This window comes from Malus domestica, chromosome 16, assembly GCF_042453785.1.
Source record: "Malus domestica chromosome 16, GDT2T_hap1".
NCBI classification, from domain to species: domain Eukaryota; kingdom Viridiplantae; phylum Streptophyta; class Magnoliopsida; order Rosales; family Rosaceae; genus Malus; species Malus domestica.
In genome coordinates, this window is record NC_091676.1 from 33,489,435 (window position 1) to 33,504,373 (window position 14,939).

General features: G+C 40.9%; 1 protein-coding gene across 1 annotated transcript; it reads left to right on the plus strand.

Moving 5' to 3' along the window:
* The first annotated feature begins 757 nt into the window (after positions 1 to 757).
* LOC103439137 (tobamovirus multiplication protein 2A-like) lies at positions 758 to 14,034 on the plus strand. The gene is made up of 7 exons (XM_029095846.2): positions 758 to 1,443; positions 2,019 to 2,278; positions 2,726 to 2,825; positions 2,969 to 3,049; positions 3,136 to 3,240; positions 13,117 to 13,332; positions 13,629 to 14,034. The coding sequence occupies exons 2-7, from the start codon at positions 2,040 to 2,042 to the stop codon at positions 13,734 to 13,736; spliced, it is 849 nt and encodes a 282-aa protein (XP_028951679.1). The 5' UTR covers positions 758 to 1,443; positions 2,019 to 2,039; the 3' UTR covers positions 13,737 to 14,034.
* Positions 14,035 to 14,939: the final 905 nt, after the last annotated feature.

Consider the following 14,939-nt stretch of genomic DNA (forward strand, 5'->3'; position numbering starts at 1 on the left):
ATTACGCCTCAAGTTCCACAACAAACTTGGCAGTTTAGTCAGCATACTTGTCGATAGCAGAATAATCGACAGGGTTGAGGGAGTCAGATTCAAAGATCTCGTAGTGGTCGTACCTCGGGTGGCGCAACAAAATCAGATGTTTGTAATGAATCGTCAGCAGGCTGATGAAGATCCTAATGTTATCACTGGTACGTCTATGCTTTTGACTATCTTGCTCTAGTTTTGATTGATCCGGGTGCTACCCATTCTTGTTTATCTCCTTAATTTGCTAGTACAGTGAATGTTCTGTTCAACCTATTCCTCTAGATCATGAATTTGAGTTATCTATCCTCGTAGAAGAAACTGTTTGAATTAACTGGGAATAAAAAAATTGTTCGATTTTTGTGGGCGCAGAGCTCATGGAAGCGGATCTCGTACCATTACGTATCGTAGACTTCGATCCCATCTTCGAAATGAATTGGCTATCGAGACATGATGCTCATATCGATTGCTATCGAAAGTTGGTTTTCTTTCGTCCACCTGGAAGGCCACAAGTGGAATTGCAAGGTGAACGGAGAATCATACCTAACAATCTCATTTCTTGTCTCCGAGCCTAAAGACTTTTGTCCAAGTTTCTTGGGTTTGGCTAGTTACTACGGGTGGTTTTTGAAAGATTTCTCTTCAATTGTTGTCCTACTTGCTAAGTTAACCCGAAAGGGAGTAACTTTTAAGTGGAACGAAGACTGTTAGTGTGGTTTTCAGGAATTGAAGCATCACCTCAGTCAAAGCCACATTCCCATGTATGTAATACTCATCCATGTGACGGTCAAGCTGAACTTGAGGATCAATGGATTCATTATGTTATATATGCTGATGCAACTTTGAGAATGTTGACTTTCCCTTCAGCTGCATATCGTCCAATGATATTGAAGCATCTACCGAAATGATTTGACTAGATTATCCCTTGCCTTACCACTGTTGCACCCATAAACGGTCCAACAGGAAAAGGAGAATTTAGGTCATTAACGTCATTCAATAGAAAACAAAATAGTGACGGGGCACAAATGCGAAGAGATGGGGGACGGAAAAACATTCTCTCCTGAGCATATGCTCGGGATCCTGCTGAGCAGGACATGAGAACCGTTGGATGAAAATCCAACGGCTATAAAAAGGTGGATCCCTTTAAAATTATAATAATTATAACTTTTGAATGAGATTTTCATCCAACGATCCTCATGTCCTGCTCAGCAGGATCCTGAGCATATGCTCAGGAGAGAATCCAAAGTGATGGGGGACAAATTAAAAACGCCAACTGGCAATTAGACAAAATAAAGTGCCTCACCTGACCGCCCTTCTTCCTACTTCGGCTGAGATTGCCTCTGCTCCTCTTCCTCTGTGTCTGGTATTAGAATCCGAAGAAGCTCGAAAATCCGACAAGCTCCTCGTACTCGTTGCTTCTAATCTGTAAGTCTTGTTCGATCTCTCCTAGATTTTTCAAACCATTCTGAAACTTTAATTATTTTGATTTTTTTTTTAAATTCTGAAAAAATATATATTGTTTATTGGTATTTTATTTCGTATTAAATCTGATTTCTATTAATCTGGAGGGGTTAAATTTTCAGCTTTGGAAAAATCAGATAGTTTAGTAGGTTGGTAAATTGAGGTAATTACGTTTTCAATGAAGCCAGTTTTCTCGATGAGCAACAGCTGAATTGTATATCTAGTTTTTTATTTTTTTTTTAATTTATTAAAAATAATTTTCCTTGATTTATTACCCTGATCTTAGAAAATGCATATTGTGGAGAGATGGATTCTACATTTCCAGGCAACCAAACACAACTCGATGTGTGAATTATGGAAATAATCGTGAACTTTTGATAGTTAGTAGTTGGATTGTGTGATTGAGTTACTGATCTTTGGGCTAAATGCTTGACAATGACGGTATTAATTGCGACCTAGTGAAAATTAGTAGTAGAGAGAATTATGGGCTATTTGACGAAATAGAAGGGACCCATTTGACTTGAATTTGGAAACTGAAGGGGTCGAAGAAGTTGTCGAGGATGGCCTGCAGAGGGTGCTTGGAGTGCTTATTGAAGCTATTGAACTTTGTCTTGACCCTTGTGGGGCTGGCCATGGTGGGCTATGGGATCTACTTGCTTGTGGAATACTTGAGAGCTGCGGACACAACTGTAATGTCTTCGCCTGTGGGCGACGTTCATGATTTGGTACAGCTGAGCCGGCCTATGCTCATGACTGTGTCTCTTTCAGATAATATCTTGGATAATTTGCCGAAAGCTTGGTATGTCTACTACTAATCCACTAAAATTCTTTTTCGATTTTTGAGTTATAGCTAGTTATACATATGTTTTATTCTGATTCAGGAAATTTGTTGTTTATTTTGATATTTGATATGGCTGTAAACAGATAAGAAGTAACAAGTATGCTTGTGGTAGACTTATCTTCTTGCATTTGATTAATATTTTCTGAACTTCCTAGATTATCTTTTACAATCATTGTTTAATGTTTCCCCTCTGCCTCCACTTTTCTTGAAGGAACATGTGCCTTAAGTATCCTAGATTTATCCATAATCCCATATTAATGAATTTATATATAATATATATTATATTTAATAATAATAATGACCCGTTAAAGGTTACACTTATAGTGTTTGCTATACCTGTTGAGTTCAAGCCGATAATTCTTCTTTCTTTTTTCCTCCCATTTTTGACCCCACATGCTTTTGCAGGTTCATATACTTGTTTATTGGAATTGGAGCGATTATATTTGTCATCTCTTGTTTTGGTTGCGTGGGTGCTATGACACGGAATGGCTGCTGCTTGAGTTGTGTATCCTAATTACTTATTCTTTTTGTCTAAAAGTATATCAGATAATAGTATGCCTGTCATATTGAATATGTGCATGTGCATGAGGCGATGCTTTATTTGTTTTGGTTTTATTTTAACAAATTGGGGTCCTTAAGTCAGCATAGTATTCGGTCCTGGTGATCCTTTTGATCTTGGTAGAGCTGGGAGCTGCCGCCTTTATATTCTTTGACAAAAGCTGGGAAGATGTAAGTGTTGTATCTGTTGATGTTTTGAAATTTAAATTGTAATGGTATGATTCGGTATCTTACCAGTGTCATAAGTTTCTGTTTAGGAAATCCCAATGGATTCAAGTGGAGATTTTGAGATGATATATGCATTTCTGAAAGCTCACTGGAACATTGTGAGATGGGTTGCTCTTGGAGCTGTTGTCTTCGAGGTAATTTTTACAATTTCAAAATCTTGTCTCGCGGTCTTCAGTTTTGACATGTTTTATATGATTTTATTTTTTATTTTTTGGGTAAATTTAGGACTATATCGTTCAATCATTTTAAGGAAGATTGTTGGCATGACAGTCTCTTTTCTGGAAGAAGAAGTTCCCTCCCTTCCACTTCTTTGGAATTATATTTTTAACTCTTCATTTGCATATAGAAAGTTATAAGATGAATAGAATGGGGTGGACGTGTTCTTATCAAGTAGTGCATGCACAGAAAGGAAAGCAAAAGTATACTTAGAATCTGCAAACAAAATATCTAACCAGAAATTTCTGTGGAGTATTTACTTCTGTTTTCATTGGCTAGACTTGAATTGCTTGCCACCATTGAGTTGGTTCCGCCTTGGCCTAATCAACATGTAGGATAAGAAGAAAAGGTTTAATGCTTTGGATCTCAGCTTGTATTGTTTACTTGTATGTTTGAGTTTCACCTGATTGTATGAATCCATATTTTCTAGTTAATAGTCATCGATTTCCTACGCCTTAATTGATAGTAATCATGACTCATTATATGATTTGAAGTATTTACTTGTTCTGCACCTAGATGACGATAGCAGTGATGGAATTGTTTGCATAAGCATGATTGGTATAACTAATATCCATTTTTTTTATTTTGCAGTGTATGTTTGTTTGCATGAACTGGGATCTTATTGTAATTCTAAGTACAATTTTCTTCATTGCATTAATTAAAAAGTTTGTTAATAGCACGAAAATGATACGAGTCATTTTTTTTTTATACTGAATTAATGTAGTCCCTTTTAGGGGCCGCTTGATAACCATTTCATTTCCAGTTATTAGTTATAAATTTTTTTAACTGAAAGTCCAATTTTGAAAACTCAAGAACGTACTTTTCACTATTTGGTTTTCAGTTTTTGTTTTTTTATTTTTCATTTTTTTAAAAACTAAAAGTGGTTATCAAACGAGTATTCAGTTTTCATAAAAGGTGAAAAGAAAAAATGAAAATAAAATGGTTATCAAATGGCCCTTAGTGAGCAACACTTCATAATAAAAAAATTAGGAAGATGATATAACTGTAATATTGGGTGCAAAATAGTCTGGCGCAATAACACTTGAGTTCAGGGGGTTTTCCCTCTTCAAAGTCGGGTTTAAGTGTTTTTTACCATGACATGCAGTTTTGATGGAACTCCGCCTATGTAATTTTACATTGCCGGTCCCAAGCCCGGATAAAGGAGGAGGGGGAGGGCGTCAGGTAGTCGACAGCCGGCACTCCATGATCACGTCGAATCCTTATGAAAATGAATCCAGAACAAAATCGCGCTAAAGCTAGGGCGTCACCCGTAAGTGGCACGCTGTGTGGCCCGAGCACAGTGATAAGTGAGCAAGGGTCGCTGTATCTCCATCGGCACCCGGATGCAGTGTTAAATGAGCAAGGGGGCCGTAGAAACTTATTTTCGAACGACTCCACTCAAAGTTGTTTGGGAGCATATGCTCCTATCAACTTTACACGGGACACACAAAAGAAGTACTTTGATCCTATTAGACGGGGGAGGGTGAAGAAGCTAGGACAGAAGGGTAGAGTTCAAGAGAGCAAAATGCGTTTAGGAACGTGGAATATAGGAACCTTAACGGGAAAATCTATGGAAGTAGTGGAAGTTATGGTGAGGAGAAGGATAAATATTATGTGCCTACAAGAAACTAAGTGGGTTGGTAGTAAGGCAAAGGATCTAGAAAACTCAGGGTTTAAACTTTGGTATTCGGGCACAAATAGAACGAGAAACGGTGTTGGCATCATCGTGGACAAGACCTTGACACAAGATGTTGTAGATGTCAAGAGGGTAGGAGATAGAATCATGGCAATCAAGATTGTAATAGGACAAGAACTTATCAATGTGATTAGTGCGTACGCACCTCAAGTAGGGTTGGATACGAGTTCGAAGGAGAAATTTTGGGAAGACCTTGGAGACTTGGTGCAAGGAATTGCTCAGACGGAGAAGTTATTTATAGGAGGAGATCTAAATGGACACGTGGGCAGGGAGACAGGCAACTATGGAGGTTTTCATGGTGGCCATGGTTTTGGAGAGAGAAACGAGGATGGGGAAGCTATCTTGGATTTTGCAATGGCATATGATCTCTTCTTAGCCAACACCTTCTTTAAGAAGAGAGAAGAACATGTGATCACCTACAAGAGTGGGTCGTCAAAAACACAAATAGATTTTCTTCTAATGAGGAAAGGGGATCGTATAACTTGTAAGGATTGCAAAGTTATACCAGGAGAGAGCGTGGCTAATCAACATCGCTTGTTGGTGATGGATGTACATATCAAAAGAGGGAGACAAAGGAACAAGACTTGGAAGTGCCCAAGGACTAGATGGTGGAATCTAAAAGAAGAAAAACAAGCCATTTTCAAAGAGAAGGTAATCACCCAATGTGTGTGGGATAGAGAGGGGGAAGCTAGCCAAATGTGGGATTCCATGGCTAGTTGTATCCGAAAAGTAGCAAAAGAGGTATTAGGAGAGTCCAAGGGCTTTGCCCCACACCAAAAGGAATCTTGGTGGTGGAATGAGGAGGTACAAACAAAGGTGAAGGCTAAGAAGGAATGTTGTAAAGCCTTATACAAGGAGAGGACCGATGAAAATGGTGAAAGGTATAGAAAAGCGAAGCAAGAGGCCAAGAAAGCGGTCAGAGAAGCTAAGTTAGCGGCTTACGACGATATGTATAAACGACTAGATACCAAAGAAGGAGAGTTGGATATCTATAAACTAGCTAGAGCAAGGGAAAAGAAGACAAGGGACCTAAACCAAGTGAGGTGCATCAAGGATGAGGATGGAAAGGTTCTTGCTACAGAGAACGCGGTTAAAGACAGATGGAGAGGTTATTTTCATAATCTTTTCAATGAAGGACATGAAAGGAGTGCTTCTTTAGGGGAGTTGAGTAACTCAGAAGAGTGTAGAAACTACTCTTTTTATCGTCGAATCCGGAAGGAAGAAGTGGTTGTAGCTTTGAAGAAGATGAAGCATAGAAAAGCAATAGGCCCAGACGATATACCAATCGAAGTGTGGAAAGTTTTGGGAGAGACAGGTATAACATGGCTCACTGACCTTTTCAATAGGATTTTGAAAACAAAGAAGATGCCAAATGAGTGGCGAACGAGCACTTTGGTGCCTATCTACAAGAATAAGGGCGACGTACAAAATTGCATGAACTATAGGGGTATTAAGTTAATGAGTCATACAATGAAGCTCTGGGAGAGAGTCATTGAGCATAGATTGAGGCAAGAGACACGGGTTTCGGACAACCAATTCGGGTTCATGCCAGGGCGCTCAACCATGGAGGCAATCTATCTCTTACGAAGATTGATGGAAAGATATAGAGATGGGAAAAAGGATTTACACATGGTCTTTATAGATTTGGAAAAAGCGTATGATAGGGTCCCAAGAGACATTCTTTGGAGGATCTTAGAGAAGAAAGGAGTACGAGTAGCATATATCCAAGCTATAAAGGATATGTATGAAGGAGCAAAGACTGCCGTAAGAACTCATGAAGGACAAACCGAAAGCTTTCCCATAACTGTAGGATTACATCAAGGCTCATCCTTAAGTCCTTACCTTTTTGCGTTGGTAATGGATGAGTTAACAGGACATATTCAAGATGATATTCCTTGGTGTATGCTTTTCGCAGACGATATAGTGTTGATAGATGAAACTCAGGAAGGGGTAAATGCAAAGCTTAACCTTTGGAGAGAAGTGTTGGAATCTAAAGGTCTTCGCCTAAGCCGATCAAAGACAGAATATATGGAGTGCAAGTTCAGTGCAGATGGAGGCCAAAACGAGTTAGGGGTGAGGATCGGAGATCAAGAAATACCAAAGAGCGACCGTTTTCGTTACCTAGGATCTATCTTGCAAAAGAACGGAGAATTAGATGGAGATCTCAACCATAGAATACAAGCTGGATGGATGAAGTGGAAGAGTGCATCTGGCGTGTTGTGTGATCGCCGTATGCCATTGAAGCTCAAGGGAAAATTTTATAGGACGGCAATAAGGCCGGCGATGCTGTATGGCACAGAATGTTGGGCGGTGAAGCATCAACACGTACACAAAATGGGTGTAGCAGAGATGAGGATGCTTCGTTGGATGTGTGGGCACACGAGAAAGGATAAGATTAGGAATGAGGATATCCGGGGTAAAGTAGGAGTAGCCGAAATTGAAGGAAAGATGAGAGAAAATCGGTTACGGTGGTTTGGACATGTGCAAAGAAGGCCTACTGACGCTCCGATTAGAAGATGCGACTATGGGACAGAGGTTCAGGGCCGAAGGGGTAGAGGAAGACCTAGGAAAACTTTGGAAGAGACTCTAAGAAAAGACTTAGAGTACTTGGATCTAACGAAGGACATGACACAGGACCGAGCACAATGGCGTTCTAAGATTCATATAGCCGATCCCACTCAGTGACTTGGATTTTCCAAGTCTCCAACCGAGAAGTTTTCCTCACTCGAAAAATTAAGGGAACACTACCCCAACCTACATGCTCCACTCAGAAAGCTTCAACATACAAGCTTCAACAAAAGAAAATTCAAAGAACTTAGCGAAGAAGGCTTTGGTGTATTTAACACAATACGTTGAAATGAAGGAAAACTTATTTATTGATATCCCCGATAAGCTACAAATATGTACATATACATGAGTCAAAATAAACAAACAAGATGGAGCCTTCACAAAGGTTGCTTAGGAGAAGTCTCAGCAGTCGGTAGAGCCCCAGAAAGAGAAGGCATCGGAGGGGGATCATTCGGAGCCTCAGTACTGGACAGAACCCTAGAAGGAGGAGGCATCAGAGGTTGATCATTTGGAGCTTCATTACGCGGTACAGCCCCAGAAGACGAAGGCAATAAATGCCTTTGGAACAAACCCACAAATCTCTGATGATCAAGTAAAACCTGACCATCAGTTTCCTTCATCTGGTCAAGCTTCCTCTTCATGCTTGAGCCCTCTAATCTCCTGACCATAGTCATGTGCGAGCCGGTGCAACTGTTTATTCTCATGCTTGAGCCCTCTAATCTCCTGTTTGAGACTCATCACTTCGGCCGCCAATGATTCAACTTGGCGGGTTCGAGTAAATAGGCGTTGGGCCATATTAGACACAGAACCTGCACACTGAACACTGAGAGCCAGTGAATCCTTAACAGCTAACTCATCAGACCGTTTGGAAAGTAGTCTGTTATCTTTGGGAGTGAGAAGGTTCCTGGCCACCACCGCAGCGGTCATATCATTCTTCATCACGGAATCCCCAACGGTAAGAGGACCAGTAGGGGAGACGAAGGATGGGCGCCATATGTTGCTGGAGAAGGCGGGGCTGCCTCTTCAACAAGGTTCAAGTCAAAACGACGGTCGGAGGGGCCAGACATTTTCAAAGGTATTGAAGAGAGAAGAGGTCGGACAAATCAAGATCTTAGAAGTGCAAGAATGGAGCTTCTACTGGTGGAGATTCAAGTGTGCTTTGGAACTTAATGCCAGCCCCTATAAAAAGCTGCACTCGACGGAGCTTCAGACATCGAAGAGGCGCCTGCTCAGAAATCGAAGAGGCGTTTGCTTTCTCAAAAGCTGGGCTGCTTAGAGACCACGAGGGTTGATCTCATAAATCGAAGAGGTGTCTGCTTTCTCAAAAGTTGGGCTGCTCAAAGACCACGAAAGCCGATCTCAGAAATCGAAGAGGCGCTCGCTTCCTCAAAAGCTGGGCTCCTCAGAGACCACGAGGGCCGATCTCAGAAATCGAAGAGGCACCTACTTTTCCAGCCTTGTCAGCACCTGTCACACGCACACTCAACTTTGCGGAAATTATGGGTATTCTGTCGAAGACTTCTGGGGAAGTAGAAAACACATGAATCTTACTGTCCAATCACCCATTTCCCACACGCAGCAATAGCTCATGGGTACCACAGATAACTTTGCCAAAGTTCTCTGCCAAAGTTGAGCACGTGAAGCTTGCAGCTCCCACTACATCGCTCTGACCAAGAAGGGTAAAAGAATAGCAAAGAAACAGCACTAACAAAGTTTAGACCCATAAATTTTGAAGGTCTAGCTACCATATTATTACCCACAAGGGTAAAGGAACAGTACCACTGTTGGATAATTGGAAAGTCCCTGTGTGTCAACCTCTGTGCCTCGTGGCAAGGTAGACTAGCAAACATGCCCAACCTTTACTCACATTCGAGAAAACACTCCCAATAAGATTGCTTGCTCCAAAATCGAAGAGGCACCGTCCTCCGAATCTCGAGAGCCAGACTCCCAACATGACTACTTTCTCAAAAATCGAAGAGAGGGTAAAGGAACAGTACCATTGCTGGATAATTGGAAAGTCCCTGTGTGTCAACCTCTGCGCTTCGTGGCAAGGTAGACTAGCAAACATGCCCAACCTTTACTCACATTCGAGAAAACACTCCCAACAAGATTGCTTGCTCCAAAATCGAAGAGGCACCGCCCTCCGAATCTCGACAGCCAGACTCCCAACATGATTACTTTCTCAAAAATCGAAGAGACACTGCTCCCCGAATCTCGAGAGCCAGACCCCCAACATGATTGCTTTCTCAAAAATCGAAGAGGCATCGTTCTCCGAATCAATCGAAGAGGCGCTCGCTTTCTCAAAAGCTGGGCTGCTCAGAGACCACGAGGGCCAATCTCAGAAATCGAAGAGGCACCTTCTTTTCTAGCCTTGTCAGCACCTGTCACACGCACACTTAGCTTTGCGGAAATTATGGGCATTCTGTCGAAGACTTCTGGTGAAGTAGAAAGCACATGAATCTTACTGTTCAATCACCCACTTCCCACACGCAACAATAGCTCAGGGGTACCACAGATAACTTTGTCAAAGTCTCTGCCAAAGTTGAGCACGTGAAGCTTGCAGCTCCCACTACATCGCTCTGACCAAGAAAGGTAAAAGAATAGCAAAGAAACAGCACTAACAAAGTTTAGACACATAAATTTTGAAGGTCTAGCTACCATATTATTACCCACAAGGGTAAAGGAACAGTACCATTGCTGGATAATTGGAAAGTCCCTGTGTGTCAACCTCCGTGCTTCGTGGCAAGGTAGACTAGCAAACATGCCCAACCTTTACTCACATCCGAGAAAACACTCCCAACAAGATTGCTTACTCCAAAATCGAAGAGGCACCGCCTTCCAAATCTCGAGAGCCAGACTCCCAACATGATTACTTTCTCAAAAATCGAAGAGACACTGCTCCCCGAATCTCGAGAGCCAGACCCCCACCATGATTGCTTTCTCAAAAATCGAAGAAGCATCGTTCTCCGAATCTCGAGAGCCAGATACCACATACCACTTTTTCAAAGTGCTCTGACAGAGTTAAAACATGTGAAGCTGGCAGCTCCCACTACCGTGCTATGACCAAGCAGGGTAAAGGAATAGCATTACTACTTGTTGTTAGGGAGACTCCTATATATGTCGACCTCCATCCCCAACGGACAGGCAGACCTGCAAAAATGCTCAACCCTTCCTCATATCTGAGAGGGCACTCCCAACGAAGCCTTTCGAAATATTCAGCTTTCTTTCCCCCCGATAATACCTTTGCAAACAAGCTATACTAGAGCAAGAATATCTCATATCATCAGGGTTAAAAGCAAGAGTATCCCATATCATGCTTTTTCCCTGTCTTTTCCTTTGGCCTTGTTTTTACCTGCAAGACAAGGAGAAAGAGAGCAATCAGTCAGCACTTGAAATCAAGCTTCCAGCCAGGAACTGACAGCCTGGAACCCCTTACCTGATTACTTACCTGGCATTGCTCTCGAGTACTCATCTTCAACATCTTATGTTGCCAGGGAAGATACCGCATCTGCTTGAGGAACAGATAGGGCAAGTGCGAAGGATACAAGGAAGCATGTGGAGACAAGCGTAACAGCACACGTGCCGATCCATCCATTACTCTGTCAAAAGCAAAAGTATCCCATATCAGCAGGGCCGAACGTACTCTAGATTTGATGGACTTGTTTTGACCCTCAAATTCTTCAGTCGGCCTTATACTCTGGAGGAAACCAGAAAACCCTCCAGCTCAGTTCAAGAATAAGCCTGTGGAAAGTTACTTCTTCAAAAGCAAAAGTATCCCATATCATCTCTTCTCATTTTTCTTCTCTTTATCCTTCATGCTGCTGCAAGATGGGGAGAAGGTGAACAATCAGCCGGAGCTCTGATTGCTTACCTTGTCTGTCACCTCTTTCAGCAAATCCCCTAGCTCGGCGACTTGGGGGACTCCTACTACATGGTTTGTATCGCGCTTGACCAAGCCTGAAACTACAAGTAAGCTTCAAGTGAAATTGATACATTACCTTGTGCATCTCCACCAGTTAAAGATACCACCCCTGGATGGAGGAAGAGTACTTCCAGAGAAGCTGCCACATCTACCTATGAGACAGATAAGGCAAGTCAAGATGATACCACACTCCGATACTTAGAAGTTTCGTGATTACGAGATCATTCTCCCACAATATTTCCTAATGTCATTTGTACTCTAATGTCATTTGTACTAAATCATTCACTTGTACTCACTAAAGGAGAGCTTGAACCTATGTACTTGTGTAAACCCTTCACAATTAATGAGAACTCTTCTATTCCGTGGACGTAGCCAATCTGGGTGAACCACGTACATCTTGTGTTTGCTTTCCTGTCTCTATCCATTTATATACTTATCCACACTAATGACCGGAGCAATTTAGCGAAGATCACAAAAAGCGACCATTTTCGCTACCTAGGATCTATCTTACAAGAGAACGGAGAATTAGATGGAGATCTCAACCATAGAATACGAGCTGGATGGATGAAGTGTAAGAGTGCATCCAGCATGTTGTGTGACCGTCGTAGGCCACTGAAGCTCAAGGGAAAATTTTATAAGACGGCAATAAAGCCAGCGATGTTGTATGGCACAGAATGTTGGGCGGTGAAACATCAACACGTACACAAAATGGGTGTAGCAGAGATGAGGATGCTTCGCGGGATGTGTGGGCACACGAGAAAGGATAAGATTGAGAATGAGGATATCCGAGGTAAAGTAGGAGTAGCCGAAATTGAAGGAAAGATGAGAGAAATCGGTTTTGGTGATTTGGACATGTGCAAAGAAGGCCGACTGACGCTCCGGTTCGAAGATGTGACTACGGGACAGAGGTTCAGGGCCGAAGGGGTAGAGGAAGACCTAGGAAAACTTTGGAAGAGACTCTAAGAAAAGGCTTAGAGTACTTGGATCTAACGGAGGACATGACACAAAACCAAGCGCAATGGCGTTCTAGGATTCATATAGCTGACCCCACTTAGTGGGAAAAGGCTTTGTTGTTGTTGTTGTTGTTGTTGTATGCAGTTTTGTGGGCTCGTGTGAAAGTCCTCTTTCTAATGGCATTATTCCTACGTGACAATGACATTAACGAAACTTCCTTTATATATCAATACTCTAGGAAACTTGTGGATATCTTGTCGCTGCTTCGTAACATTCTTTTCTTTAATTAAATTATGTTTCTTACCAGAAAAACATTGAGAGATCTGTTTGCATAAAAGTTCAAGAACAAAACCATTGCAATGTGACATTAATGTTGGTTCCAGAGACAATGTTAGATCAGAAAATGACAGCCAGCTCCTTAAAATTTTCTCATGAACTTGTACTGCTTTGCCAGATATGGTTAATGTTTCCTCATTAACCGAATAAGGTTTTGGTGCATTCTTTCTTTAGCTGCACAATATCATTGCTAAGATGAGCGTTCTTGTGTTGTATTTCTTGAATCTGGGTTTAGTGGTTTGGAAATAACCAGTTGAAGATTGTTTTGTTTTCTCATGCGATATGTTGCATATATAATGATTGTCCATGGAATTTCAGGCTCTACTTTTCTTGCTAGCTCTTGTGGTTAGGGCAGCGAATAGACCAGCAGAGTATGACAGTGATGATGAGCTCATTGCTCCAAGGCAACAAATTAGGCAGCCATTGATCAGCAACCGGCCAGCTGTTCCAGCAACTGGTGTACCTGTTGCTGGGGCTCTTGATCAGAGAACACCAAACAGAAATGATGCTTGGAGTACACGCATGAGGGAAAAGGTGAGGGATTCTGGAAAAAATAATTCCAAGTTTGTGTGAGATGGTAGTATAGAAATATAGCCATTGAAGTCACAAAGTAAGACCGCCATATTAGCATGCTTGCCTTAGACTTTTGTTGATTGTTCCACCACTATCAGGTTACCACATTTTTGTGATTAGATAAATTCCGTTTGTCATTTTTATTTTTCCTATCGAAAACTCAAAATGTTCATTTTAATTTTTGCTACAATCTCTTCTGTAGCTTACGATTCTGATGCCTGTGCTCTGTTTTGTCTGTTGACTTGCACATAAATCAGTACGGACTTGATACAGCTGAGTTTACATATAACCCATCAGAGTCACACAGATTCCAGCAAGTTGCAGCTCAACCACAAGAAGAAAGGAGCCGATGCATTGTCATGTGATAAAGTGGATTTAACCAAAATTTAAACTTGGGTTTGGTTTCTGAAGACCACTTCTTCGACCATGTTCGAACTTCAAGATTTGCAGAGGATGGTCTTTTCCTTTTTCTTGAGTTCATGTACAACAATTTTCTTTTCCTTTTTCTTTCTGTTTCTCTTTTCCATTTTGTTTCAGGAGCATTACTTAATTCCCCGCAGAAGCGCGTGTTCTCTTTATATGTATTACCAGTTGGTGTATAAATTGTACTGCTAGTTAGGGATTATGGAGTGAATAATTTTATGAACGGAGTCACTTGAGACATTCTGGCAGTTCCAATGATGTGCTTGATCTACAGGTTTTGACCTCCTCCCCTTCACTGATCACACATGCAAGGATACCAGCAGAATGCCCAGAGCATGAGGATGACAAAAATGGTGGTGATGGCTCGATTTCGTGGACAAGTAGAGATGGCCACAGTGGTGACAGAGAGTACATAGATTGAGAGTTAAAGAGGGGGAGTTACAGAATTGATAGAAGAGAGTGACCGAGAGTGCTAAGTAAGCTAACTTAGATTATCTTAAGTGAAATTACCAAAATATAATTAGGTAAACATAAGAAAGTGTAAGAAAGTATAAGAATTAAGCCCTCGAGGCTTCGATTTCACATCCGCATGCATGAATATAATTAGTAGGTCTAGCAATTCCTAACACGACCTGATAACTTGACACGATACAATACGAAATTAACAGGTGTTCGGGTCGACACGATAACAAATGAGGTCGTTATTAGGTAACTTGATAAGCATCTGTTAAGATAACGGGTTGGTTTGGTTACACACGTGGGTAATACAATACACGATAAACAAAATATTAATTTTATAATTTTATAACCCTAAAAAAATACTATAATAATTATATATATATATATATTAATTTAACAATTTTATACCCCTAAAAACTATAATTATATATATATATATATTTTAAATTAAATATTAAAATTTGGTGACCATTGGATCGGCTTAAATATACATATCATTCAATTTCTTAAGTGTTATACGTACAAAATAAAAAAATTTAAATCTACTTAATAAATATATATATATATATACTATTGAACTTGACGGGATACAAATTCTACGAAACTAATTTCAACGATCCAACCGTCAAACTTGTTTGTATATGCTTCGAGATCGCATCAGCAAAAAATTGCAAAAAAAAAACATT

What these genes read in the sequence shown, in the direction of transcription:
- LOC103439137 (XM_029095846.2), top strand. Translation starts at nt 2,040, where the DNA reads ATGGCCTGCAGAGGGTGCTTGGAGTGCTTATTGAAGCTATTGAACTTT. An exon ending in GATAATTTGCCGAAAGCTTG is followed by an intron (nt 2,279 to 2,725) that starts GTATGTCTACTA and finishes ATGCTTTTGCAG; the next exon opens with GTTCATATACTTGTTTATTG. An exon ending in TTGACAAAAGCTGGGAAGAT is followed by an intron (nt 3,050 to 3,135) that starts GTAAGTGTTGTA and finishes GTTTCTGTTTAG; the next exon opens with GAAATCCCAATGGATTCAAG.